The sequence below is a fragment of the Eumetopias jubatus genome, unplaced genomic scaffold, assembly GCF_037043125.1.
Source record: "Eumetopias jubatus isolate StellerSeaLion01/CBP00866 unplaced genomic scaffold, mEumJub1_p1.0 scaffold_5, whole genome shotgun sequence".
In the NCBI taxonomy this organism is placed as follows: domain Eukaryota; kingdom Metazoa; phylum Chordata; class Mammalia; order Carnivora; family Otariidae; genus Eumetopias; species Eumetopias jubatus.
In genome coordinates, this window is record NW_028274811.1 from 34,442,865 (window position 1) to 34,470,644 (window position 27,780).

At 54.8% G+C, this 27,780-nt stretch overlaps 1 protein-coding gene across 2 annotated transcripts; it reads right to left on the minus strand.

Annotated features, from left to right (window-relative positions):
* Positions 1-1,422: 1,422 nt before the first annotated feature.
* On the minus strand, positions 1,423-27,780 carry ARAP3 (ArfGAP with RhoGAP domain, ankyrin repeat and PH domain 3). 2 transcript variants are annotated; one of them, XM_028092913.2, is made up of 33 exons: positions 27,701-27,780; positions 22,982-23,522; positions 22,804-22,865; positions 22,583-22,694; positions 19,098-19,298; positions 18,889-18,958; positions 18,514-18,634; positions 18,227-18,411; positions 18,014-18,120; positions 17,561-17,760; positions 17,378-17,463; positions 17,058-17,240; positions 16,778-16,913; positions 16,041-16,157; positions 15,449-15,596; positions 15,238-15,340; positions 13,132-13,351; positions 12,364-12,427; positions 11,508-11,671; positions 9,403-9,615; positions 9,021-9,126; positions 7,497-7,644; positions 7,095-7,163; positions 6,316-6,390; positions 6,106-6,220; positions 4,322-4,450; positions 4,103-4,236; positions 3,793-3,875; positions 3,661-3,696; positions 3,463-3,526; positions 3,237-3,374; positions 2,988-3,026; positions 1,423-2,457 (listed from the first exon to the last, which is right to left on the minus strand). In XM_028092913.2, exons 2-33 carry the CDS (start codon positions 23,503-23,505, stop codon positions 1,981-1,983), a joined length of 4,629 nt encoding a protein of 1,542 aa, XP_027948714.1. In that variant the 5' UTR covers positions 23,506-23,522; positions 27,701-27,780; the 3' UTR covers positions 1,423-1,980. The 2 variants fall into 2 exon arrangements, with proteins under 2 accessions (XP_027948714.1, XP_027948716.1); XM_028092915.2 differs by lacking the exon at positions 2,988-3,026.

Consider the following 27,780-nt stretch of genomic DNA (forward strand, 5'->3'; position numbering starts at 1 on the left):
ATCCCCACACCCTTTCTTCATCTCCCTCACCTATCCTTGGTCCACACCCCTTACTTGGAGAAAAGCAGTTATCTGTGGCCCCAAACTACAGATTCACCTTTCCAACGGCCCATTGACACCCACTTGTAGATCTAACAGGTACCTCAAACTTTTAAAACCGCTCCATCTACCTGATCCTTCCCCAGATATCTTCCCCAGACAATATACCAAATGGCACCTCTCTCCATCCAGTTAGGAAAGTCTGAAACCCAGAGTCATTGTGCCCTTTCTCCTACCCCGCATTCTGTCCATCAGCAAGTCCTGTAGGTTCTATTTCTAAAAGGTCTCATATTAATCACCTTCCTTCAATTTCCAAAACCACAAACCTAGTCCAAGCCCCAGTATCAGTCCCCTGTCTAATATCTGGTCTCTCACTCTTCCCCCCATAACCCAGTGCTCACAAAACAGCCAGAGTGATTGATGTTTTTTTAAGATTTTTTTTTTTTTTATTCATTTGAGAGGGAGAGAGGGAGCAAGTGAGAGCGCAAGAGCAGGCAGAGGGAGAAGCAGACTCTTGGCTGAGCAGGGAGCCCGATGCGGGACTCGATCCTAGGACCCTGAGATCATGACCCAAGCTGAAGGCAGATGCTTAACGACTGCCACCCAGGCGCCCCCCCCCTTTTTTTTTAAAGATTTTTTTGTTTTTTTAAAAAAAGTAAATAAGATCTCATCACTCTCTCCCTTCAAACTTCTCGATTGCTTCAGAATAAAATCCAAACACCCTAGCATGGCCTATAAGGCTGTGCATTATTGGCCCCTGCCAGTCTTTCCCCCTTCAGCCCATACTCTTCTCTGGCTCCCCACTCACTGTGCTTCAGCCACTCCAGCCTCCTTTCTGTTTCCCCAAGAGGCCAAGTCTCTTCCCACTGCAGAGGCTTCATGCCTGTGGCTTTCCCTCTTCTTCTGGAGTGCGCCTTCTCCCAGCACTCCACATGCCTGGCTTCTTTAACTCTTCACAGAGGCCTTCCCAATCCTCCCAGCCTAAAGGCCACCTCCACAAGCACATCATTTCGGTTTGATTTCTTCATGGCACTGAATTCATTTGTGTGTTTTCTGTCTTCTGTTCCCCCTCTACAGTAGAAGCTCCAAAAAAGCAGGACCCGTCTATTTTTTTCTTAATTTTATTTGTTTATTTGACAGAGAGAGCACGGGATAGCACAAGCAGGGGGAGCGGCAGAGGGAGAGGGAGAAGCAAGGAGCCCAATGTGGGGCTGCAGGGCTCAATCCCCGGACCTTGCGATCATGACTTGAGCCAAAGGCTTAACCAACTGAGCCACCCAGGTCCCCCGGGACCCATCTATTTTGTTCAAACTTTCTCCTGAATACCTGAGACCTAATTAGGTGTTCAATACATATTTGTTAAATGAATGAAACAGTAATAGCTTTTGGTTCCAAGATTTATTAACAGTGACACATCCTTTTTGGCCCCTCTTTGCCCCAGCTCCCAACCCCAATCAACCTCCACACTCTAGGTCTTCAGTGTAGTCCCCAAATGTAGGAGGTGGGGTAGGATAGACTTGGAGATCATTTAGCTCTCTGGCTTCCAAATCTTTTTTTTTTCTTTAATGCAGTAAAACCATTCCTTTCAAACACAAAATCTCTCACAGAACTCCTACGTATCAAATATATAAAGCAGGAGTTACTCTTGTTGAGGGAAATTATGTGGGGCTTACAGCTCTAAGACACAGTTTGGTGTTTCACTGGCTCCTTATTTCAGTGACTTCATGGTACATATAAGTGAGTGGAGGTTCAGTGAGGGGCCATAACCTGATCCTCTCTGGGCAAGAGAGTCCAGAGCCCTCAGCCCTGTGCTCTTTCCATAGCACCACACTGGATTCTAGAGTCTTTCCAGCCAGAGCAGAGGAGGCTCCCAGCAGTGTCTACCATGGTGAGAACTTGGGTCCTCTGGTTACCTCCCCCTTCAGACTACTCATCTTAGGGTCATGTGAGGGGCTGGCTGGAGGGTGAACTGGAAGTTTGGGTGGGAAAGCCAGGTGTCTGTGTCAGAAGGCCATTGGGGTTTGGGGACTGGGGGCTGGCGGGCTGGGAGGGGCTGCCCAGGCCTATGGTGGTTTCTCCCTTCCTCAGGATGAGGCTGCTAAGCTCCTGGAGCAGCTGCTCCTCCAGGGACCCATGTGCCTGGGGGCTGCTCTTTGAAGGAGGGCCAGGAGGGGGCTCAGGTGGCCTCTCCTCTGGGCTCGGGCCACCTGCCTTGGGAAAAAGGGGTTTGTCAAAGGACCTCTGGCTGGTGAGGGGGGTCTCTGGGTTGGCTGTCTTTTCTCTTATTGTGGAGAAGGAGGTAGAGATGTCCTTGGTCAGCTCGGGGAAGGCTCCCACTTCTTCATACACTGGCTCCTCATAGACAGGCTCCTCTGCTTCCTCTTGCTCCTCCACAGACCCCTGGGATGACTTCATTGGCTGGATGGGAGTAGGTAGCATGATGCAGGCACAAAGTTAGAGTTACTGGATTACTAATCGCTAACGTTTATTGAGCTCTTCCTCTGGGCCAGATGCTGTAAAATACTTTTCATGTATGATATCAGAATAACTCTGTACGATGGGTTACACTGCAGGTGAGTGAAGCGAGGTGCAGAGGGGTTAAGTAAGTTGCTCAAGATCACACAGTGAGTCAATGGTAGAACTGGGGCTTCAGCCCAGGTCTATCTGACTCCAAAATGCGTTCACTTAACCACTTTCCTTCTATATCTCAGATCCTATGACCACTTTCCCTTTTCCTTATCATATCCTACCATGCCTCATTTTCCTCATTCCTTCTCGCCCCTCACAATACTCTCTCTCTCTCTCATACACACACACACACACACACACACACACACACACACACCACAGATGGCCTGCTGCAGAACAAAGACAGGGCACATGGGTTCAGGCAGCACAGAGGAACACAGGGCTGAGGGGCACAAAGCTGACACAGGTACAGTACTCACAAAGAACATGGACAGGGTCCTCCGGTTGTGAAGTCGCCGCTGGGCACAGGTGGGATGGGGATGAGGGGAGGGAGAGACACAGAGACACAGTGAGGCCTGGCAACAGAAGGCAGGGGTGGGGAGTGGGGGCACAGAGGAGGCAGAGGGGGGCACCAGGCTGGCAGGCACACCACTCCCACCTGCAGGGTGGCAAGGACATGGGCAGGATTCAGGAGGGCACAGCAGCAGGCCGGGGGTGGGGAGCCTCACCAGGGTCTGATTGGCAGAGAGGAGGGTGGCCCCACTGTCATCTCCTCTGATGGGCAGCAGAGGCATGGTGCCAAACTTCTGACGGGCAAGGTCTGAGGAGGAATGGCGTCGTAAGACTACTGGCTGCTGGTCATCGTGCTGGAGGGAGAGTAAGGAGTTCGCACAGTGGGTGTGGGACTACAGCTGGAACCTCTGACCTCATCCTCAGCTTTTCCCTTCCCCTCACCTGGGCTTTGAGGATGCTGGTGGTCCAGTCCCACATCTCATCCTCGTCAGTGCAGGACAGGTAGCTGGGAGTGGTCAGAGGGGAATTAGCCAGAGAGGAGGGGTTGTAGCTATAGGGATGGTGGATAGAAAAAGTAGGGAGGTAGAGGATAGGGTGCAGGGCTGGGCCAGAGGAGAAGCCAGGCCGAGAGGTACTCACAGGTGCATCTTCTCCAGTATCAATGTGAAGCCCCACCTAGGAGGCGAAGGAGAACAGAGCTGGGTGATTAGAAAGGCTGGAGGGGTGATGGCAGGCAGGCCCTAGAAATGTGGGCTGGTGGAGAAAACTCACGGTGTTGGAGGCTTTAACTTCTTTCGGATTCCCAGGTAGACCTTGGAACCTTCCAAAGGCCACTCTCGTTCTGGTTTAGAGCTCTGAGAACAAGAAGGCCGTCAGTGAGGTCAAGAGGTGAGAGAAGGAGCACAGTCGGGTCAAGAGGTCATGGAAGTGCTAAGGTAATATGATGACAGGGTCACAGAGGTCAAAGGACCAGGGCAGCCCTGAGATCGAGAAGCACATGGGCTGTGGAGTGAGAAGGTTGAGGCAATCATAGCTGCTCCCCGGGGGCCACCAGCATCTGCCCACCCCCCCAGCATCTCACCTTCTTTTCCTTGAGCAGCAGCAAGCAGCGCCCACGCAGCAGAAAGAACCTCTCCTGGAAGCGGTTTCCCAGTAAGCGGGGCGGCTCCTCCCGACACCGCAACAGACCCACCCTTGGGCTCTCGCGCCGGATACCTGGGCACGAACAGGCAACACTGGGTGGCGGGTCCTGGGGGGGAGGCCTGGGCATGGGGGTGCTGGGCTGAAGAAGGAGGTTCACCTGTGAAGAGGCAGCCGGCCTGGGCCAGGGAGACTTTTCTCAAGAGCAAGGAGGCTGAGCAGGGCTCTGGAAGCTGGCACCATTGAAGGGCCTGTTCTAGGACCCTTTCCTTGGGGTGCAGTGGCCGCTCTAAGGAGTAAAGTAGGGGTGGCTATCAACCAGAATATCCATCCACACCCTGGAGCCTCCAGCTCCTTTCCCACCAGCCACATTCGTTTGTCCATTCCACAGCCCAGCCACAGGTATTTATCTAAGGACCAACTCTATGCCGGGCATTGCTGGCCCTGGGGATACGGCGGTGAGCACGAAAACCCATGGCCTACCTTCACAAAGCCCACAGCAAAGTGAGGGAGCAGACAGTACACAGGTAAGTAAACCAAAGAATTGCAGGGAATTCAATGCTTTGAAAGAAACAGTAAGAAGCTGAGAGAGAGTAGTAGGGCAGTTCCTGGGACAGAGTGATGACGGGGCAAGGTCTCTGAGAAGGGGGCATTTGAAGCTGAGATTGGGGCCTGGAGGAGGAGGAAGAACAAGCCATGCTAAGATCAGGGGAAGAGGATTTCAGGCATGACACAACACAGGAATAAAGGCTCCGAGTCAAGAAAGATGTGTTTGAAAAACAGCTGACATGGCTCAAGCACAGAGAATGAGTTATGTGAGATGAAGTCCAAGAAATAGGCAAGGGCCAGACATTCGGGGTCTGTGAGCCATAATAAGGAATTTGAATTTTACTTGAAATTTGGTGGGAAGCCATTGGAAGGTAATGGCATGAACTGAGTTATGTCTCAAATGCGTGTTGACTGTTGTGTGGAAAATGGAATGTCGGGAGGCAAGAAGGGAACACGGGCCAGCTATTCCTTTTCTGGGGCCGCACATCTTACTGGTTAATGTTGGGTGCAGAAAGATAGCGGTGACTTTGATCTGGGTGGTGGGAATGGTGGAAATGGGGAGAAGCAACAGATTCTAATAGAATCAACAGGACCTGTTGGTTGAGTTAGGTGTGAAGTTGAAGGAAAGGAGGACTCTCAGGTTTCTGGTGTTGATAACTGGGTGAATGGAGGGGCCACCGACTGAGTTAGGGAAAACTGGGAAATGGCCAGGCTTTTTGTTAGGCAAAAGGTCTGGGAATTGAATTCAGTCTTGCATCTTTTAAATTAGAGATGCTTGGGGCGCCTGTGTGGCTCAGTCGGTTAAGCGTCCGACTCTCGATTTCGGCCCAGGTCATGATCTCAGGGTCGTGAGATTGAGCCCCGCATCAGGCTCCACACCCAGTGGAGCCTGCTTAGGATTCTTTCTCTCCCTCTGCGCCCCCCCCAATAAAAAATAATAATAAAAATAAATTAGAGATGCTTGTGAGACATACAAGGGGACGTGTGCAGTAGACAGTTGGATATGTGAGTCTGGAGCTTGGAGGAGAGGTCAGGGTCAGAGACCCAGCTTATTAATAGCATTTAAAACCACTGGAGTGGATGAGTCATCCAAAGAGAAGTGTAGATAGAGAAAGGAAAAGGGTCTGGGGTTGAACTCTGGGTCCTTCCAATATTTGGAATATAGGCAAAGGAGGAAGAAAAGCCTTCTTTGGGGAGGAAGGGAAACCAAGGATTTGTGGGGTCCACAAAAGTCAAGAAAGAAGAGAGTACTGAGAAATAGGGAGTGGTCAACAGTGTAGGCTGTCCCTTCACATGCACGAGGACAGTGTCAGTGTATTTGGTAACACAGAAAACATTGGTGACTTTGACCCCCCTCCATCGCATGTGCATGCACACACACATGGTCATGCTCACCAAGTTCCCCGTGCTCACGAATCTCAAATGTCACCCACAAGTCCATCCCAGCCTCAGTGCCCCGCATCTCCAATACCTGGTTAGTCAGCTCCTCAGCAGTCAGTGTTGGAGACACCTGGGGTCAGGGCAAGAGCAGAGGACCCATGCTGGTCAGTCCACTAACCCTGCCCCCCATCCTCTCCTCTCCCCTCCTGTCCCCTCAGGACTGACCTTTAGGGTGACACAGTTGTCTGGGAGCTGCTGTTCTATATAAACCTCCATGATGAGGTCTCCAGCCTGGGACAGCTGAGGGGAAGGCATAAAGAAGTCAGGAGGACACAAGAGGATACAAAAAATCAAGGTCAGAGGACTCCTTATGTTGCCTCCTAAACACGCCCCCCCCTCCATAAAAGTCTCCTCCTACCCGCATCCCCAATGTGGCTCAGGCCCTTAAAAGCGAGAACCCCAGGAGAGGATGAACCGCATCTTCAGGCTGCGTGGGTGCTCCCCAAGGCAGTGCAGCATATGCTTGGAAGGACAGGTTTAAGGTCGGACTCTCTGGGTTCCAACTCTGCTACTCGCTACAGTAGGACTTTGAATAAGTGACCCTCAAGGCCTCTGATTCTTTATTTGAAAAAATGAAATTGTCTACCTCATGGAGTTGTGTGACACTAAAGTAAGATCATAGGTGCTTGGAAGATAAGTCCTTAGCTGTTTGCTATCGTATTTATTGCTATTATTCTCACTGCTTTGTATACCTTAGCTAACTCTTCCTTGGATCTCTTACATGAGGAACCCAAGTATTCTGCCATCATTTTGTAATGAAGAATCCTCGTGGTGGAATAAATAGAGCAAATCCTAAACCAAACCCCTCTTCCCAAAGCACTCCCCTCCTTGGGTTTCCCCTGTGTCTCAGAAAGCTGAGGGCCATTGTCCAGCAGCAGAAGGGCACCTTCCTATCTTGATTTCCCTCCTGGCCCACTCACGAGTCTAAGGTCAGAACAGGTTACCTGTACATCCTTCCAGGTGGTGATAAGACTGACCTCCAAGTCAATCTGAGCTACCTGGTCAGAGTCAATCTGTGGAAGAGCCCAAAAGAAGCATGTGTACTGTGGGGCAAGGGGGGGAGGGGAGGGCTGGGGAGGGTGTGGGGGGGAGGGGTGCTAGAAAAAGGGAGAAACAGGAAGAGTTTGCAAGACCAGAAGACCTGTATGAGAGCATGAGAGGCGAGAAGAGCTAAGAACCAAGGGGCCATGGGCATTTGGAGTGAGGTTATGGAATAGAGGGGCCCAGGGCTATGGGAGGTGACTCTTGGTGCAGAGGGCCTTAGAGGTCTGGGCTGGGGGCTTTTGGGGGGAGCAGGATCCAGAATTCAGGAAGAGGGACTACAGTCAGCGTTGGGGAGAGCTTACATCAAAGACAGAGACGTAGCCATCGATGAGCTCCTGCAGCACCCGCACCTCATGTTCCCCCCGCCCATCCGTCTGGAACACACTGGGTGCAAACAGCAGGGCCAGGTTCCGCGTGCACATCTGGTTTAGAGCGGCACACTTTTGTACCCTGCAGAGGGGTGTGACACGGGTCATGAGGGATGCAGCTGGTGCTCGCCTACTGGTTGATGCATCCATTCATTCAGGAAATACTAATTGAGTCAGTAGGCCAGGCCCTGGGCTAAGCACTTGGGATACAGTTGTAAGACACAATACTGGCCTCAAGGAGCTCCCAGTATAGGGGAGAGACAGATGAGGAATGGGTGATTATAAATATAGTATGGGGCAGCAAGCTTTTTATGGAAAGGGACAACAGTAAATATTTTAGGCTTGTAGGTCATAGATTCTTTGTTGCAATTCATCAGTTCTACTGTTGTAGTATGACAGAAGCCGTAGACACTGTATACGTGAATGGGTGTGCCTTTACACTTCATGTACAGAACTTTATTTTAAAGATTTGTTTATTTATTTGAGAGAGAAAGCATAAGTGCAGGGGGGGGGCAAAAGGAGAGAGAGAGAATCTCAAGCCAACTCCCTTCTGAGCAGAGAGCCCAATGTAGAGCTCGATCTCATGACCCTGGGATCATGACCTGAGCCAAAATCAAGAGTCGGACGCTTAGCCGACTAAGCCACCCAGGCGCCCCTGTACAAAACTTTACTTAGGGATGCCTCGGTGGCTCAGTCCGTTAAGCACCTGCCTTCAGCTCATGTCATGATCCCAGGGTCCTGGGATTGAGTCCCGCATCGCTCACCCTGCTTGTGCGTGCTCTTTCTGACAAATAAATAAATAAAATCTTTAAAAAACAAACAAACAAACAAACACAACAGAACTTTACTTAGAAAAACAGACAATTGGATGGATTTGGCCCATGGGCCCTAGTTGGCCCATCCTTGTGATATAGAGTAATCAGTACAACAGCCAGGGTTCACCTTGGAATCATTTAAAGACCTGTCTCCCCAATAGGCTGATCAAGGTAGATCTGCGTCTTATTCTTCTTTGTGTCTCCTACATCTAACCCTTTGCCTGGCATAGAATAATAAAACAAAATAACAATGATTGCTCACCATATCTGAATGTTTACTACCTACATGCCAAGAGATGTGGTAAGAATTTTATAAGGATTATCTCATTTAACTCTCATCACCTAGGAGGTGGATACTATTCATTACACCATCTTCCTTTTACAGTTGAGGAAACTGAGGCTCAGAGAGTACAAATAACTTACCCAAAGTCACACACTAGAATGGTAGAGCCAGAGTAAAGCCTAGGTCTGCCTGACCCCAAAGTTCCACACTCAGAACGTTTGTGCTATGACACTTTCACTTAACAACTGTTTGCAGGATGAATGAATAAATGTGAGGTGGCCGGGATGGGGTGTGGGGGGGTGTTGGACAGAGGTGATAAAGGCTCAGTGAGGAGCTTGCAGGGGGTCTGGTTCTACTGACCGATAGAGATGCCCGATGAGGGTAGCCAGTGTGCGGCGGTTGACCTGTGGCAAGCAGCCAATCACTTCTTTGTATTTCTCCACGCGCTGATTCTTCTGGGGTAGCTCTGGGATGGAATGGGGGGAGGGGTGGAGAGGATCGGGGAAGGGAGCAAGGAGGGATTTTTAGAGAAACAAACCCAGGATGGATGTCTCTCTGCCCCCTTCCCACCTTGACCTAAGCTGAGTCCCTGAGTGATCCTGGGGTGTGGGGGTGGGGGAGAGGAGTACTGGGGAGGAGAGCTGCCAAATCCCACAAAACAGCCTCAGGGACTGGGGGGAAGGTGGAGTTCCGGGTTGCCCCTTGGTTGCCTGTGAGGAGTTCTTAGGGATCTTGGGAGTACCAGCAGCCTCCCTCCAGCGAGGCAACAACCGTGCAGAGGTCACAGGGTCATCGAGCTCTCGAAAGAAGCGTTTGAGTGTATCGGTGACATCTTCCACAAAGTGCTCTCCTGGCCGGAGCTTCACTGACCGGGCATCCCGCCGGAATTCAGCCAGGAGCCGAAGGCTACGGGCACGGGCACCCCCTTTCCGGTATATGCCCTCCAGCTGGAGCCCTGAGAAGAGCCAGCATCTCTGCTTACCACTGAGCATCTCTGCTCACCACTGCCCAGAGACCCAACGATCCACCCAGTATTCAGTATCTGTTACCCCCACCAACACACATGCTATATCATTTTTGGGGTAAGGGGGCCAGAGAGGAGGAAGTCTGCCTCCATGGTCTTGATTCTCAAGACCCTGCTCAAGTCCTCCTGCTCAGAAAGTCCTTCCCTAACCATGACATTACACATAGCCTCCATCACTCTCTATCTCCTCACTGTTTTGATTTTGAAATAGCACTCTCAAATTACATTACAGTTGATCCTCCCTATTCACAAATTCCACATTGTGGATTCATCTACTTGCTAAAATTTATTTGTAACCCCCCAAATCAGTACTTGGTGCACTTTTCCAGTCATTTGTGAACATGCGCAGAGTGGAGAATTTGAGTTGCCTGTTGGATGCAGTCCCAACAAAGCTCTCATATGGTAAACAAGTGTAGTTTTCATGGTATATATAGAACCACGTTTTTTGCATTCTTGTGCTTTTTTGGGTAATTTCAACTGTTTAAAATGGCCCCCAAGTGAAGTGCTGAAGGGCTGTCTAGTGTTGCTAACTAAGCGCAGGAAGGCTGTGTGTGCCTTATGGAGAGAACATGTGTGTCAAATAAGCTTTGCCCCTGTATGAGTTACACTGCTGTTGGCTGTGAGTTCAAAGTTAACAGATCACAAATATATGTTAAATAAAGTGCCTTTAAACAGAAACACACTTCAAACAAGGTTACATGTTGATCACTTGATGAGAAGTTGACCAGAAGCTCCCAGGAACCTAGCCCTGTATTTCCACTGGGGCAAGGATTTAGGATTCATTCATTCAGTGTTTGCAGTAAGTTCAAAGAACAAAACTGCCGTGAATGACAAGAACCGACTGATTTTTCTTATTTATCACCCATCTCTCCCGCTAGTCCCTGAGCTTCACAGAACCTTCCCTCTTCACTGCTATATATCCAGTGTCTGGCACACGGGAGCTGCTCAGTAAGCATCTGCGGAATGACGAGTGGCGGTGTGGGTATGAACACCCATACTCTTTCTCCAGGGCTCTTCCCTGGACTGCTGACTTCATTCCTCTTTTGGACATGAGAGAAACCGAGAAGAGGATGGGATCTAGGGAGTGGGGGAAGCCATGGCATGAGACTACTACCAAGGTGTGGAGAATGTCACTAGCCACAGACTAACCACTGTCCATGCTGTAAGCACAACTATTTGTAGTTCATGGATGTGCCTTTTTTGCCCTTTACTGCCTTCCTTGGTTTTCCATGAATTTCCCTCCTTAAGAGTCCAGCCTTCTGAAAAGGGGGCTCGCCAAGGAGCTAGATTCTACTTGGTCCTTCCTTGGGCTGGAGGAAAAAAGCAGAGGCCAAAAAGTCACAAAGAATTCTGGGAACCACTTGCACAGCTGATCTTTTATGCTTGGAAAAACTCCTGCACAGAATAATTCTGCTCAGACCTTCAAGGGTTTTGCCACACAGCTTGGCTCTTGCCTTGAGCTGCCTTCTCTTTGTTTTCTGTGGCTCTCCAGTCCTATTTCAGTGCTGCTCTCCCTCCACCCTCACACCCCCACCAACAGCTACCTTGGAACACTTACTACCTGCCAGGTGCTGTGCTAAAAGCTTTACATATGTCATCTTACTATCACAACTATCCTAGAAAATGAGGTCTGTTAGTAGTCCCATTCCACAGAAGGGAGAGCTGAGGCTCAGACAGGTAAAGCAGCTTGCCAAGGGAGATACAGCGGGTTGCTGTTAGGCTGTGGTCTCTGGAGGCAAAGCTCTTGTAGGCAGATCACACCCTCTGGCTGTGCCTATGTCCCCCATCCCCTACTGGCTCAGTATTGGCCAGTACCCACTCACCGTGCTGGGTGACAAAACTGATGCAGGCATCCACGATGATGGGGATGTCACCCCGGCTCATCTGCTGCTCCTGCAGCCCTGTGCCGCCACCGCCGGCTGCCCCCTCAATGGCTGCGTTCCATGCTGAGAAATCCAGCCGGCCCTCCCCCTGCAGATACAGGGTCCTGGGACCCGAGAGGCCTGAGTCAGAGCCAGCTCCAGAGGGTCCTTTGAAGTTAAGAGGCCCAGGATCACAAGGACCAGACTTCTCAGAGCCACCAGCAGGGGGCAGCAACATTCAACCCAGATGGGGCCCCTGAAGGTGAATTTTTCTTTTCTTTTTCCTTTTCTTTTCTTTCCTTTCCTTTTTTTTTTTCTAAGATTTATTTATTTGACAGAGAGAGACACAGCAAGAGAGGGAACAGCAGGGGGAGTGGGGAGAGGGAGAAGCAGGCCTCCCATGGAACAGGGAGCCCCATATGGGGTTCGATCCCAGGACCCCAGGATCATGACCTGAAGCCGAAGGCAGACGCTTAACGACTGAGCCACCGAGGCGCCCCCCCCCTTTTTTTTTTAAGATTTTATCTATTTATTTGAGAGAGAGAGGGAAAGAGAGCACGCACATGCGGGGGGAAGGGTAGAGGGAGAGGGACAAGCCAACTCCCTGTTGAGCACAGAGACCGACGCAGGGCTCAATCCCAGGACCCCAAGACCAAGACCCAAGCTGAAGTCAGACGCCCAACCAACTGGACCACCCAGGTGACCAGTAGGCCGGCGAATGAGAGGAATTGGGCAGTGGTCCTGCAGACCAGGGTGGAGGGTAGGGGCTGAGCTCTCAAAAGAGGGACCCAGGGTCAAGGATTGGGGTAACAGTTACCTTCCTGTCTCCACCAGGACCAAATGCTCCTTCTTGTCTGGGGTGTCAGCTGCAGAAACCACACCTAGGAGAAGAATCATCAGACATTATCATCATAATTGTCTTCATCATGGTGACCATAAGTCACTAAGTATTTAATGTATGTAGGTGCCAGACTAGGAGCCTTACAAACAATGTTGCATTAAATCCTATAAGTTACATACCATTATCCCCATTTTACAGGTGACGCATTAAGGCTCAGAGAGGTTAAGTTTCTTGTCTCTTTACTTGTTATAAAATGGCAAAGCTGAGCTTGAACTCAGGTCTCTTGTCTCCAAAGCCCTCCAATATTATCCCACACTGTTCCTCTTTGAGGAAGAAGTGAGAGTACCCAGTCCGCTTTCCCAGTCTCTAACCAGCAAGTGACTCCAAATAATACTAACAGTAACGTTAATAACATATAACATTTATTAAACACTAATAAGATACCTTCTGCCAGGTTCTGTGATAAGTATTTTACATGCATTGCCTTATTTGAAACTTACAACTCTTTTATCATACCCATTGTAAAGATGAGGAAACTAAGGCACAGAAAGGTTAAGTAACTTGTCCAAGGTCACATAGCTAGGAAGTGATAGAGATGGGGGTCTGTATCTGGACAGTCTGACTCCAGAGCTTGTGCCTGAATCCACTATGTTCTGCTGCTTCCCACAGGGACCCCAAATAGATGAAGGTCCACTGCCCCCTACCCCATGGCCACCTTTCATCCCCGTCCCCACCCCTGCTCACTGATTTCCTGTAGCCGCCGCAGATGCACCATGTCCTCAGGGGCTGGCGGGCCAGGGCCCGGCGCTGGGCACAGGAAGAGGTGGTCACCACGAAGAAGTCCGAACCCTGACAGCCAGAGGCCAGGGGCCAGGGCTGAATGGGTGGGAGAGCGCAGCCACAGGCGGCCCAGCCGTAGCAGCCCGGGGCCCAACAGCTGGTGGCAGCTCAGCGGGGAGAACCACTGGGAGGCAAGAGGAGGACATGGGCAACAAGGAGGGTGGGGAAAGAAGCCAGACGTGGGGGGAGAGAAATAAGAATGAGAAGGATAGGGAAAGACATGAAGAGAAAGCGGAAGAAAGAGAGGAATGAAAAGGAATCGGGAGAGAACAGAAGAAAGACCCAAGGAGACAAGAGATGGATGGAGAAAGACAGGAAAGAAATTCAGTTCAATTTAATTTGCTCTGGCCAACACAGAGAAGACCCCTGTGTGGCCGCCTTCTGCCCTTTGCGGGATGTCGGAGCCAGAAGGAATGGGGAGTCAAAACGCTGTAACTGAAGAGTCATGATGCCCTGGGAAATCCCAGCATCCTAAGCGGCTAGGGGAGGCTTTGTGGAGAAACAAATGTTTGAGGTGGTCCCAAAGGAGTGCTTCCCCAACCGCCTGTGGGGAAGGAACAAGGGGTTCTTCTTTTCTTTTTGTATTCAAAATTCCAATCTGTTACTAACCAGTACGTTCATAAAAAACAAAACAAAACAAAACAAAAAACAACACAAAACTACTAGCAAAGTGAAATTAAAAAAGAAACATAAAATATAAGCCCCCACTTTAAGAAATTATTCTACACCCAAAATCGCTCTGTTACATTGCTAAGAAAGATTCTGAATGCTCCCTCTTAAGTTCTGTTCTTATCCTGCCAGAGGCCATGACAAAAGAGTGAGCCGGTGTGGTGTCCCAGGCTGCAGACTGCACTTTGGGGAGTACGGCCCTTAAGGATGAGCTACATTTTTGGAAAGTGCAGCTGACAATCAGAGGAGAGAGCATGGTGGCTTCAAGGGCCATGGCAGAGCCCTGAAAGGACATGAAGACAATTTCTTGGTGGGAGTTCTACTCCTCTAGCTAGGAGAGTGGGGTCAGAAGCCAGAGAGCAGGTGAGCATTTCCCACAGAGGAGTGCCATGTGCTGCAGAGCCGACTGGGTGAGGCCGGGAGGAGGCCCTTGAACTTTGGCAATGGGAAGTCACTAGCCACCCTGTAGCATGGCAGCTCAGAAGTCTGGCAGAGGCGGGCAGCCGCAAGGGGCTAAGGAGGAAGTGCAATCCTGCCAGGGCGCACAATGTTCCGATGGGCCATCAGGAGGGCGCCAGTGGGATGAGCTGTTGGTAGAGTAGGGCTGAGGGAAAAGCTGGGTAGGGATGGGAGTGACTGGCATCCTCATCACCATTACTATTTCAACACCCACAGATGGAGGGCCTGCTGTGTGCCAAGCAGTGCGGGCCTCACGTGTCACTTAATGCTCACTCCCCGAAGGGCGTGTCTTGTACACCCACTCTATCCCTATGGAAAAGCTCACGAGGCTGAGAGCTGGAGGACTCAGATCCCAGCATGTCTGATTCTAGGGTGTGAACGTTTAACTCCAGAGACAGGGTGCAGGACGGAGAGACTGGCTTGCCTGGGAATGGAGATGCTGGGGCACGTAAAGGCAGCCTTCCCTCTGGACTGGGAGAACTTGGTGGGTGGGGTGGGGAAATGGGCATTAGAGGCAGCCTTTCCTTGGGCAGAGGCCCAGCACAGTGAGGTTTGGGCCATGAGCTTTGGAGACAGAGGTCTGGTTTTAATCCTGTGCCCTGCTGCCTCCTAGCTCTGTGACCTTGACCAAGTGACTTCATAACCTCTGTGACTCTGTTTCCCTATACGTGAAATATTGAGAATCCTTTCCTCCGAGGGTTGCTGTGAAAGTTAAATGAGAGATTGAGTGGGTAGTGCCTGACCCTGGTCCTAGCACAGCTGTTAAACTGAGCTGTTAGTGGACAGTGGTGGGAGTGGCTGTAGGAATGAGAGAGGGCAGGATGGGGGCAGCCGGGGACAGGGAAACCATGAGCTGTCGGGGAGGGGTCTTGGCTGGCTCACCTTGCCCACGGCACTGGTCCAGGCCTCCAGACTGTCAGCGCCATCTGTGCCAAAATGCTGGATCCTCCCCCCGGTGAGGATGAGCTCAAAGGAAAAGGGAAACCTAGAGAGAAAGTGAGGTCAAGGAGGAGAAGGCGAACCAAGAGGTGGCAGGCAGGCTTTGGGTCACGAAGGGCAAAGGGTGGGTGCAGGGAGCACGACGTGCAGTTACCTGTCGAGGTCACCTGGGTCAGTGGGTGGGGGACTCACACCCAAACAGACAACATCCTGGGGCTGGATGAGGCTGAGGGGGTCAGGGCTGCTTTCTGACGCAAACATTTCCAGAGCCGCTCTCAGCACGCACCACAACCTGGGGGGAGCTAAGCGGGTGGCTGATGGTCAGCAGGCAGAAGACCTCGGTGCCTACTATCATAATTCCCATTTACCAGATAATTATCCCATCTATGCCACACCCTCTGCCTATGTATGATCTCATGTAACCTTCCCAACAACCCTATGAGGTGGGTATCACTTTCAGTTCTCTTTTGCAGATGGGGAAACCGAGGCCCAGAGTTTGAGTAGCTTGCCCAAGTCACATCAGTAGGAAGTAGCAGAGCTGGGATCTGGCCCAGGCAGTCTGACTTCACAGCACAGGTTCTCAGCTATCTCCCAGTGCTGCCACTGGGCATGGTCCCTCTCTGACTCCCGGCACCCAGCCCCCATGCCAGGGAGCGGCCCTGCTTGCTCTTCCCAGCCCTCTGTGCTGCACTCTTGCTCATCCCGGTTTCTGCCCCATCTCCTCCCGCCCTCAGCTCCCCTCTCACCATCCCGGCCCCTGCGAGGAGGTGGGGGTCCAGCTTTGCTGCTGATGGGACCACAGTACAGGAAGCCGCTGTAAGTGGCAGGTACCACCACCTCATTGTACACACCAGGGGAAGGGTCTGCAAGGGGGAAGAAGTGGTCAGTCAGCTCAGGGCAGCGCGGTGGGATGGCCTGAGCCCTCTGGGGGAAAGGATCAGATTGAGGAAGACAGTGGGCCCCGATATCACTGGCAGCATGGCCAAGTCAAGTCCAGGCGAGTAGGACCCCTCACCAGCCACATTAGAAAAGAAGGTGGCAGGAAGTGAGACTCCAGCCCTTGCCCACTGCCTGTCGCCACCAGTGAGTTGACCCAGGGGTGGGGGCCTCCGAGCGTGGGCTGTCCTGTAGGTGTCTCAGGCCCTCTGGCCTGACCACTGGAGGAAAGCCTCTTTAGATGACCATTTCTATGATCAGACTTCCCCCAGGGAGATGAGACCTCACTTACGGGTTGACCTTGCCAGGGGTAGACCAGCACCAACACCTCAAACACCCAGATCCATCCCAGGCAGTGGCCACCATTGGTCATTTCATGACATCAGGAAATAGACCCCACGGGATCTAGAAGTGTGGGGAACTGCCCAGACTGGGCTATTGTGATGGCCTGAGTAAGAGGATACTTGGGGCTTCCTGGAATAATCAAGGCGCAGGTCAGGGCTGAGAATTCTTGGAGAGTGAGAAAGGGGGCCCTTGTGGGAATTACCTGGGAGCAGGAGACAAGGGAAGCTGCCATCGAGGGCTGAGGGGGACCAGGGCTCCTCGCCCTCTGAGGCCTCAGCACAGAGGAGCTGGGTCATGTTCTTCAGCAGGTTGGGTCCTGCCACGGCAGCACACAGTGCCTGCAGAGGGGGAAGGGCCTCTATCAGCCCCAAGACCCAACCTGAGAGCATGGGGACAGTCTTGCAGTCATCAAAAACAGCCCCCGACACCCCAAGTCTAGGCATTTCGGCTTAGAGACTGCCCTCCTCCCCATCGGCTCCTACCTGGAGAAGCTGGTTATGATTGGAATACTGAAGGTGGGGCTTCCGATAGAGACCCAGCCGGTACTTCCGGGAGATGAACTCTCCCCGGGGGCCAGGGCTTGTATCTGGATGCAGGCCCTCGCCTAGGGGTAGTGCCCCTGCCCAGAAGCGGTTGGCACGATCATTTCCCAGGACAATGAACAACTGTAGGATGACAAGGGGCAAAGGCAAGTGACAGGAACTCAAGAGTCTCAGACATTCCTGCCCCCAAGCTGGGCCCAAGGCCTTTTTTGGGTGCTCTCCTTCCCTCTTCCCACTTTCTCCCTCTTCAGACTCCTCACCTGCACTATCTCATTACTCCAGACACTTGTGTCCAGCTTCAGGCTCTGTACCTTGGAGATCCCAGAACCGAGGGCCCGGTGCTGACCTGTTGGGGTGTGGAGGGTACGTGGCACGGATACTCAGAGCCCCCTGCCCTAGCCCCCCTCCCTTTCCCTGTTTCAGCTAGAAGCCCCGGCCCTCACCTGCACACTGCTTGCAGATGACCACCCCCAGGTTGACAGCGGCCCAGTCTGGGCGGGAAGCCCCACAGTCTGCACAGTGCCGGTTTGCCCGATTGGACCAGATTTTCTCAGCCACCTCGTAGTCAGACAGGGTCTCGGTTACTGCTTCCTGCAGAGCGGCCGCCCAGCTCTGCCGAGCCCCCCCAGACTCGGCTGTGAAGCTGAGGGGTGGACAGCCAGTCCGTGGGCATGGAGACCCCCTCCGACCTGTCCCATCCCACTGGCCGTTTCTGCAGGAGCCACCACAGGCCACAGCTGGGCCAGCCCAGACCCTCCTGAGACCTTGAGCCTGCTCACTGGACTCATGTCAGTGCAGGGAGCCTCCTACTGAAGAGGCCTCCAGTCCTCTGCCCACCCTGTGCCTCCTTCCAAAGTCTCTCCCCCAGCCCTGCCTCCTGCCAGTCTGGGCCCCACCTGAAGCAGCGATGGGGTGTGAGCAGATCAAAGCTGCGACTCTTGGTCTCCCGGACACTGCAGCCTTGCAGTTCAATGAAGCAGATCCCGATGCCCAAAGAAAAGGCCTGGTGGGGATTGGGGGGGGGGGGCGGAGTCGGGGTTGGAGCAGGCACAGTGAGGCACCAGAATAGACTCAGCCAGGCTCCTTGGCCCCGGCCCGGCCCTTCTCACCTGCTCACTCTTGTACAGTGCCAGCTCTCCAGGGCTCAAAGCAGCAAAAACCTTGGCCTTGTATCCACGGAGCTCCAGCATGCCTGTGCGGAGGGGTCGGGGTGGCTGAGGGGGCCGGGGGTGGCCCAGCAGGCGCTGCTCCCTCAGGCAGGATTGCAGCGTGGAGCACCATGTGTCCCGCTGGGCTGGTGGGGGCCAGAGAGGCAGGTGAGCCAGCGGGCCGTGTGCCCACACGGCCTTCCTGCCCCCACCCGGACACAGCAGACACAGCGGGCCCTGATTCTCACCCTCGCTCTCTGTGCGAAACACGAACACCCTCTGGCCAGTGATGACCTGGAACTTGTTGTCCTTGCTGCTGCGGGCCATCTCAATGGCAGTCAAAGGGATCACGCCCTTGGGGAAGGGATCCTGGAGAGACAGTCCAGTGACACACAGGGCCAGAAGCTCAGCCACGTGTGCTGACCCGGGAGCCAGCACCAGCTTTTAATGAGGTCAGCACTCATGTCACAAGCAGTGGGGTACAGCTGCTAGCCGAGCTACTTTAGATGCTGACATCAGTCATGTGGTGACCCCCCCCAACGGCCTTCCCATCTTCCTGTCCTCAGCTCTCCCCCTCCCTCTCTCTGTCCCCAGTCCCGACACAGCATCTCTTAGACCCCCACCTTATCACTGCCAAAGTACATCAGACTCCTCCCATTGAACTGCACAAAGCGCCTCTGGAAAACGTAGTTTCTGGGGACAGGAGGGGCCAAGATGAGTGAGCAGTGGAGGCTGTATCCTGGGGGGCTCCTAGGGTCTGGGAGCACTTGGGACCTGACACCCGCCCCACCCCCAGCCCCCCTCCCCTCCCTCCCCTCCCTAGCAGCCCCACCCCTGAGGAGAGAGCTTGTCTAGCCAGCCACTGAGAAGCGGCGTGGGGCGGTCTGCTGTGGAGGAGAAGCTGGCATAGGGTGAAATGAGGTCATCGTTGGTCTCCACGTCCAGGGTGGGCGGTGAGAGGGTGGCATCCCCGGGCAGCTCAAGGCTGGCATAGCCAGCGTCCTCCCGTGCCTCCAGATCCTGCCTGCTGAGCCTCATGTGGGGCAAGACAGAGGAACACACATTAGACCCAGGTCCCTGGACATCCCCACCTGCGGTGTTTCGTAGAATGCCTGGCAGATACTGGATTGCTTTTCAACAGGGAAAGAGGGAGGTTGGGAACCCAAAAGATAAGCACAGAGTCTCCTCCCTGAGCACACTTAGATTTTTGATCAGAGCAATTTCAGTCCCTGCCTTCTGCCATTAGTGTTACTTGGTAGAAAAGTTGGCGAGGGGCTTCATAGCTGGCTCTCTGCCACAGATGCCGATATCTAATCGAGAACTCTTCTCGATCCTTTCTCCAAAAAGGGCTTGACCTTCTTTCCCTGGACCAAGTTCCAGTCGATTCTCACCAGGGTGCTATGAACTGCCTAACTGGTCACCTGCTTCCCCTGGGGCCCTCCCTCCGACACCCATTTTTCCACCACCACCAGTGCTCTTTTAAAAATGCAAGTGAGATCATTTCACTCCCCCCCACCCCCGCATGAAATCCTGCAATAACTTGCATTTGCAATTAGGATAAACCCCAATTCCTTACCATGGGCTGCAAGACCTTGTACAGTGAGACCCACGGCCAATCCCCTGACCTCTCCTTGCATCACCCTCGCCTTTGCTTCCTACCGTTCAGCCACATTCTCTTCTCTCTGAGTCTTTGCACATGCTGCTCCCTCTGCCTAGAACATGCTTCCCCAGTCTGCTTTTTCTCATCTTTAGGTCTTTGCTTATGCCATCTTCCCAGGAGGTCCTCTATTATTCTCTGTCACTTTCCAGTAGTCCTTACCTCAGTAGCACAAAATCACTTGCAAAACCTTAAAATATGGGTTTATGGGCCCCACACCAGACCCCTGAGTTTGGTCTTTTGGGAGTGGGGCCCAGGCATCTCTAGTTCTGAAAGTTCCCCAGGCTATAGTGCAGCTAAGGTTGAGAACCATTACTCCACCCTCTTTGTTTTCTACCTCACCGAGAAACTGAAGCAATCAGACAAGAACCCCACAGACTCACAGTGCCTCATCTACCAAGTTTCACACATACTTTGCATTCCTCCTGCTACCATCATGAACATCTCTGTCTGAAGCCAGTCCCGCCTCTGTGCACTGTCCTCTCACCTACGCAAGGACATTGCTCCGGACTTTCTCCCCTTTCTCTCCTCTACAGCAGCTAATTTTCCCTCTCTCCCAGATCACTGCAATCCACCTATAAACACATGTGACACTCCATCCTACAAAAAACATTTCCTGACTCCATTTTCACTATCAATAACCACTCCACTCTCTGCTCTTCTTTGCAGAAAAACTCCTCAAAAATGTCGTCTATACATTCCAACTCCTTCTGTTATCTCCTGAGACCCTTCTGATGCAGCTTTCACCTCTATCCCTTGTCAAGGTCCTCGGTGACCTGCATGTTGTCAATTCCAGAGGCCAATTCTCAGTCCTCATCTTCCTTGACCTCTGAGTAACATCTGACACCACTGACCTCGCCCCCTCCTTTCTTCACTTGGCCCCTCTAACACCACATTCTCCTGGTCTTCCTTCTCCTTCACTAGCCATTCCTTTTCAGTCTGTTTCACGGGTTCTTCCTCTTCTCCCAAACCTCTCGATACTGGAGTGTGCCGGGACTCTGATCCTGGTCCTCTGCTCTCTCGACACGCATTCACAGCTACATACACCCACTTAGAAGGCTGACAACCCGCAAATTTAGATATCCAATTCAGACTCTCCCCCAAAGTCCAGACTTGTATATCCAATGGCCTATTTGTCATCTCTTCTCAGGCTTATAACATATACCTCAAATTCAGCATGCCCAAAATGGAACTCCTGATCTCCCCACCTCCCTGAGCTTTGTACACAGCCTTCCCCATGTCAGAGCAGAGCAACTCCAGGAACTTTCAGTTGCTCAGATGGCGCTATCCAACAGAACTCAATGTGAGAACCACACGTGTGATTTTCAATTTTCTAGCAGCCACGTTAAAAAAAAAATGAAAAGAAACAGATGAAACTAATTGTAATAATATATTTTATTTAATCCAACATACCCCAAATATTGACATTTTATTACGTCATCTGTATAAAAAGTAAGATAATTTACGTCTACTTCTGTTACACACATCCAGTATTGCTTTTTTCATACTAAGCCTCTGAAATTTGGTAGTTTTACAGTTACAGCACGTCTTACTCAGACTAGCCACATTTCACGTGTTCAGTAATCACATGCGGTTAGTGGCTACCACCCTGGACAGTGCAGGCTCAGCCTGAAATCCCTGACGTCATCCTTGACTGCTCTTTTTTCTCATACCCCAATTTCCCAGGATAGTTTGCCTTTAAAATATAACCCAAATCCAACCACTTCTCACCATCTCCACTACCGTGATCCGCATCTGAGATGTCTCACCTAGATTACTGCAACCACCTCCTCACTGGTCTCTTTGCTTCTGCTTTTGCCCCCTACACACCGTTCCCAACATAGCGACCAGAGGGGTTCTTAAAATGTAAGTGAAAACCCTCCCAAAGGCTTCCCATTTCACTTAGAGTCAAAGCGAAAGTCCCTACAAGGTCCTACCTGACCTGGCCCCTTTTACCTCTGTGACGTCATTTCTTCCCACTCTTCCTGCCCTGGCCACTCTGCCCCAGCCCTGCTGGCCTTGTCACTGCTCTTGGGTCCCCCTGAAAGCCTCTATTCTGGCCACCACCAACCCCCCCCCGACCTGGGACACTTTTCTCCCAGATATTGTCATGACTAACTCTTTCACCCCCTTCATTTTGCTCAAGTGTCATCTTCTTAACACTCTGGCAACTCGTAATGAACAATTGCAGGGCGCTTCCCCCTCACTCCATCCCAGCCTTCTGAGCCTGCTCTGTTTTTTTCCATGGCACTCACCACCTTTTAACATTTGATGTAACTTACTGATTGTATCTATTGTTATTTGACTATCTCCACACAGGGGCAGAGATTTCCGATCTATCCCAAGTATCTACAATATCTGGCATGCAGTAAATGCTCAATAAAGATTTCTTAAATGAAAGCATGAAAAGCCCTTCTCCCTGTTTTAAATCATATACCCATTTGTTTGTCTGCTTGTTTCATTGCCTGTCTGGCCCACTGAGTCACAAGCTGCCTGAGGAGGGGACTGGGTCTGTCATAATCCTCCTGTATCTTAAGTACCTGGCTGGCACACAGGGGACACTCAATGTGCACTTAACGAATAACTGGATATACGGCCACCACCAACCAAGCTCCTCAGGCTTCCCTCTTCCTGCCATCACCATCCTACTGACGACTCACCTTTGTTCAGCCCTGTCCTGACAGACAACTCTGCCTTCTCTTCTGTCGGGTGGCCCTGGGACGCCCACAGGCTGGACCCCATAGTACAGGCAGCCAGGGTCCATGATGTGTACTGGCAGGGGGAGGAATGGGGGAGGCAGGGAGGAAGAGGTCAGGTGAGGGGTGTCTGGGGTCCTGAAGGGCCCTGTCCCTCTCCCTCAAACCCATGATAACCCACCTACCTGTGCCTGTTGTGGGCCTGAGGGCAGGGGTGGGGGCAGCTGCCTGGGAGCTGTCTGGGGCCCTGAAGGAAAAGGTCGAGTGATCGTTAAGGGAGAGAGGAGAGAGGACTAGCCTTCATGTCCTGCCCCTCCCTGCCCCCACCCAGCACTGGCTCCCAAGGGAGCCAACCCCACTCACATGTCCTGAGCTGTCTGTGCCCCGCCTCTTAAGTCCAGGCCAAAGTAGATGGCATTGGGCATCATCTCCATAGTATTCGAGGCTGAAGTCTGCTCAGAGGAGGACGTGGGGAGAGGAGGGGACTTCGGGCTGGACTCTGGGCTCCTGGGCACGTCTGGTCTCCAGAGGGCTGGGCTCACTCCAGGCCTTTGGGTGGTGGTAGGGCCGCTGAGCCCACCAAATACTGTCCTGGGCTTAGGCACAGGCTTGGGGGGCTGGGCTTGGGGAGCTAGGCTGGGGGATGGCTCCATGGCACTGTCCGACTGGGGATCCAGGGAGCCCTCTGCAGCACCGGCCTGCAGCAGGCGCAGAATGCGTTTCCGGTGCCCTGTGGCGCTGATGCCCAACTGCCTCAGCTCCTCATGGCCCAGGCCCCGGGCTGCACCCGCCGTAGCCAGGCCGTGCCGCCGGAACGTGTCTGCATACTGCTCCAGGTGCACCGTGGCCAGCCACACAGCGATGTCCAGGTCCTGAGGGGCAGCCATGGGGGCTCAGGCCATTGCTGGGGGGAGCGGCAGGGTGAAGGGAGGGCTCAGGCTGAGATTCCCCCTCCCTGTCCCAAAGTCTGAGGCCTGGACCGGAGATAGGTACCAGACTCCAGTCTTCCTCCAAAGAAAAATGACCAGTGGCCGGCAATCTGGAGGAAAAGCCATCCCAGAACATCAGAAAGGGCTTTCTTATTATAGGAGAATCCCTTCATTTGCGGGTGAGGACACTGAGGCCCGGAGAAGGGAAGAGGCTTGCCCCAGGTTCACCAGGAGTTGGTAGAAGTGTTGGCCCCCAAGCTCCTGCCCACCCTAGGTCTAGATTGAAGCTCTGCCTTCGCTTTACTGCATACTCAACCAAGTAAGCATAGGACAAAATGAGAGAAGCCTGAAGGGGCAGAATGGAGTGGGATGGTGGGGAGGAGGGGCCCCATGGTGTGGCATAAGGTGGGAACAGGGGCAGCTGTGGCATGGCAGGAGGGAGGAGGGAGGAGGCAGGAGGGAGGAGGCAGGAGGGAGGAGGCAGGAGGGAGGAGGCAGGAGGCAGGAGGGAGGAGCAGGAGGGAGGAGGGAGGAGGCAGGAGGGAGGAGGCAGGAGGCAGGAGGGAGGAGGGAGGAGGCAGGAGGGAGGAGGGAGGAGGGAGGAGGCAGGAGGCAGGAGGGAGGAGGCAGGAGGGAGGAGGCAGGAGGGAGGAGGCAGGAGGGAGGAGGGAGGAGGGAGGAGGGAGGAGGCAGGAGGGAGGAGGGAGGAGTCAGGAGGGAGGAGGCAGCAGGCAGCAGGCAGCGGGCAGAGGGAGGAGGAGGGAGCAGGAGGCAGGAGGGAGGAGGCAGGAGGGAGGAAGCAGGAGGCAGGAGGCAGGAGGGAGGAGGGAGGGAGAGGAGGGAGGAGGCAGGAGGGAGGAGGCAGGAGGCAGGAGGGAGGAGGCAGGAGGCAGGAGGGAGGAGCAGGAGGGAGGAGGGAGGAGGCAGGAGGGAGGAGGCAGGAGGCAGGAGGGAGGAGGCAGGAGGGAGGAGCAGGAGGGAGGAGGGAGGAGGCAGGAGGGAGGAGGCAGCAGGCAGCGGGCAGCGGGCAGCGGGCAGGAGGGAGGAGGCAGGAGGCAGGAGGCAGGAGGGAGGAGGCAGGAGGGAGGAGGGAGGAGGGAGGAGGCAGGAGGGAGGAGGCAGGAGGGAGGAGGCAGGAGGGAGGAGGGAGGAGGCAGGAGGGAGGAGTCAGGAGGGAGGAGGCAGCAGGCAGCAGGCAGCGGGCAGGAGGGAGGAGCCAGGAGGGAGGAGGCAGGAGGGAGGAGGGAGGAAGCAGGAGGCAGGAGGCAGGAGGGAGGAGGGAGGAGGGAGGAGGGAGGAGGCAGGAGGCAGGAGGGAGGAGGCAGGAGGCAGGAGGGAGGAGGCAGGAGGGAGGAGGCAGCGGGCAGCGGGCAGCGGGCAGGAGGGAGGAAGCAGGAGGCAGGATGGAGGAGGCAGAAGGGAGGAGGGAGGAGGGAGCAGGCAGGAGGGAGGAGGCAGGAGGCAGGAGGGAGGAGGCAGGAGGGAGGAGGCAGGAGGGAGGAGGGAGGAGGCAGGAGGCAGGAGGGAGGAGGCAGGAGGGAGGAGGCAGCAGGCAGCAGGCAGCGGGCAGGAGGGAGGAGGCAGGAGGCAGGAGGGAGGAGCAGGAGGGAGGAGGCAGGAGGGAGGAGTGAGGAGGGAGGAGGGAGGAGCAGGAGGGAGGAGGCAGGAGGCAGGAGGGAGGAGGCAGGATGGAGGAGGCAGGAGGCAGGGGGCAGGAGGCAGGAGGGAGGAGGAAGGAGGCAGGAGGGAGGAGGAAGGAGGCAGGAGGGAGGAGGGAGGAGGCAGCGGGCAGCGGGCAGCAGGCAGGAGGGAGGAGGCAGGAGGCAGGAGGGAGGAGGCAGGAGGGAGGAGGCAGGAGGCAGCAGGCAGCAGGCAGCAGGCAGGAGGGAGGAGGGAGGAGGGAGGAGGCAGGAGGGAGGAGGCAGGAGGCAGGAGGGAGGAGGCAGGAGGGAGGAGGCAGGAGGGAGGAGGCAGGAGGCAGGAGGGAGGAGGCAGGAGGGAGGAGGCAGCAGGCAGCGGGCAGCGGGCAGCGGGCAGGAGGGAGGAAGCAGGAGGCAGGAGGCAGGATGGAGGAGGCAGAAGGGAGGAGGGAGGAGGGAGGAGGGAGGCAGGAGGGAGGAGGGCAGGAGGGAGGAGGCAGCAGGCAGCGGGCAGCGGGCAGGAGGGAGGAGGCAGCAGGCAGCGAGCGGGCAGGAGGGAGGAGGCAGGAGGGAGGAGGCAGGAGGGAGGAGGGAGGAGGCAGGAGGGAGGAGTGAGGAGGAGGCAGGAGGCAGGAGGGAGGAGGCAGGATGGAGGAGGCAGGAGGCAGGAGGCAGGAGGCAGGAGGGAGGAGGAAGGAGGCAGGAGGGAGGAGGGAGGAGGCAGCAGGCAGTGGGCAGCGGGCAGCGGGCAGCGGGCAGGAGGGAGGAGGCAGGAGGCAGGAGGGAGGAGGGAGGAGGGAGGAGGCAGGAGGCAGGAGGCAGCAGGCAGCAGGCAGCAGGCAGGAGGGAGGAGGGAGGAGGGAGGAGGCAGGAGGGAGGAGGCAGGAGGGAGGAGGCAGGAGGCAGGAGGGAGGAGGCAGGAGGGAGGAGGGAGGAGGCAGGAGGGAGGAGGCAGGAGGAAGGAGGCAGGAGGGAGGAGGCAGGAGGGAGGAGTGAGGAGGGAGGAGGGAGGAGGGAGGAGCAGGAGGGAGGAGGCAGGAGGGAGGAGGCAGGATGGAGGAGGCAGGAGGCAGGAGGCAAGAGGCAGGAGGGAGGAGGCAGGAGGGAGGAGGCAGGAGGGAGGAGGCAGGAGGCAGGAGGGAGGAGGCAGGAGGGAGGAGGCAGGAGGCAGGAGGGAGGAGGCAGGAGGCAGCAGGCAGGAGGGAGGAGGCAGGAGGGAGGAGGCAGGAGGGAGGAGGCAGCAGGCAGCAGGCAGCAGGCAGGAGGCAGGAGGCAGGAGGCAGGAGGCAGGAGGCAGCAGGCAGCAGGCAGCAGGCAGGAGGGAGGAGGCAGGAGGCAGCGGGCAGCGGGCAGCGGGCAGCGGGCAGCGGGCAGGAGGCGCGGCCCCGCCCCCCGCGTTTGCGAAGCTGAGGTGCAGGCCGTCCTAATCCCGTCCTTCCCAGTCCCCCTCCCCTTCCACCTATTGTCTCTGCTCAGACTTCCTTCCTGTCCCTCTGGCCCTGGCCGCCCCCACATCCTGTCCGCCTTGGTCAGGCTGCCCAGAGAGCCCTAACTCATCTCGGCGAATAGGGTCCTGGCCCTGGGAAGAGACCCCTTGGTGGAGTGCGGATAGGACGGAGAATTGGGCCAGAGAGATGATGGACCAGAGGCCAGGGGTATCCAGGGTCCTCCCTCTCCACTAGCCCGCAGCGTGTTCACACACGTGTATGCACACTGGAGCATCCTCCCTGTGGGGACTCAGAAGTGGGAAATGACATCCCTCTACCTTTGCTTTGCCTCAGTCTTCCTCTTGAGCCTTCCCGTTCCCTGCCCATGCCACCGGGCTCATGTCTCTGAGGCTCTACCCCATGCTGCCAAACTGCCCCTGCCCCTGCCCCTGGTCTATTCTCTGGACCCATCTCAGATTCAGCCTCTCTGGAGTTTTCTCTCTGCCTGTCCCCATCTCTGCTGCACTCCATCTGTCCCCACCTCTACCTAAACCCATCTTTGTTCCTCTCCCTCTTTTGCTCTCTATCATTAAGCCTCTCCTTGCCTCAGTCTCCAATTTCAACTAGATCCTTCGTTGCATGTAACTCCAGATTTCTGTCTCTCCGCCTCTGCCTGGCAGGCTCGCTCCCTGTCGCTCTCTGGGGTTCTGACCAGGACAGCCTCTCGCCCCAGCATCGGTTCTGGCCTCTCTGCCGCTCCGCAGTTGGGCCCCATCCCCAAGCTTGTCAGGGCCTGACTCAGAGCCCAGTTTCCCAGTGACTCAGACCCATCCGAGGGCACGGGACTGGGAACCGGGAGGTGCGCCGGGGCCCGGAGGGCCGGGGGCGGACCGGGCAGCGCGGGGCAGTGCGGGCTGCGACAGGGGAGGGGGCAAAGAGGGAGGGGGCAGAGGCCGGGCCACCGGAGGGAGGGGCGGGTCGCGGCGGGGAGGGGGCAGGGGAGGGCCGCCGGCGCGGAGGGAGCCCTCGAGGAGGGGACGGGGAGGAGTCTGGGAAGCAGGGGCCCGTGGGCGCGGGGGTCCTCACCTCACTACGCGGCCGCCGTCCGCTCCCGGTGCCTGTGGCGCCGTCCGAGGCTCCGGCAGCGCCGCGCCGGCCCCGCCTCC

What these genes read in the sequence shown, in the direction of transcription:
- ARAP3 (XM_028092913.2), bottom strand. Translation starts at nt 23,505, where the DNA reads ATGGCTGCCCCTCAGGACCTGGACATCGCTGTGTGGCTGGCCACGGTG. An exon ending in GGCCGGCTGCCTCTTCACAG is followed by an intron (nt 4,237 to 4,321) that starts GTGAACCTCCTT and finishes GTTCGTGCCCAG; the next exon opens with GTATCCGGCGCGAGAGCCCA. An exon ending in TGCTGCTCAAGGAAAAGAAG is followed by an intron (nt 3,876 to 4,102) that starts GTGAGATGCTGG and finishes TCTTGTTCTCAG; the next exon opens with AGCTCTAAACCAGAACGAGA.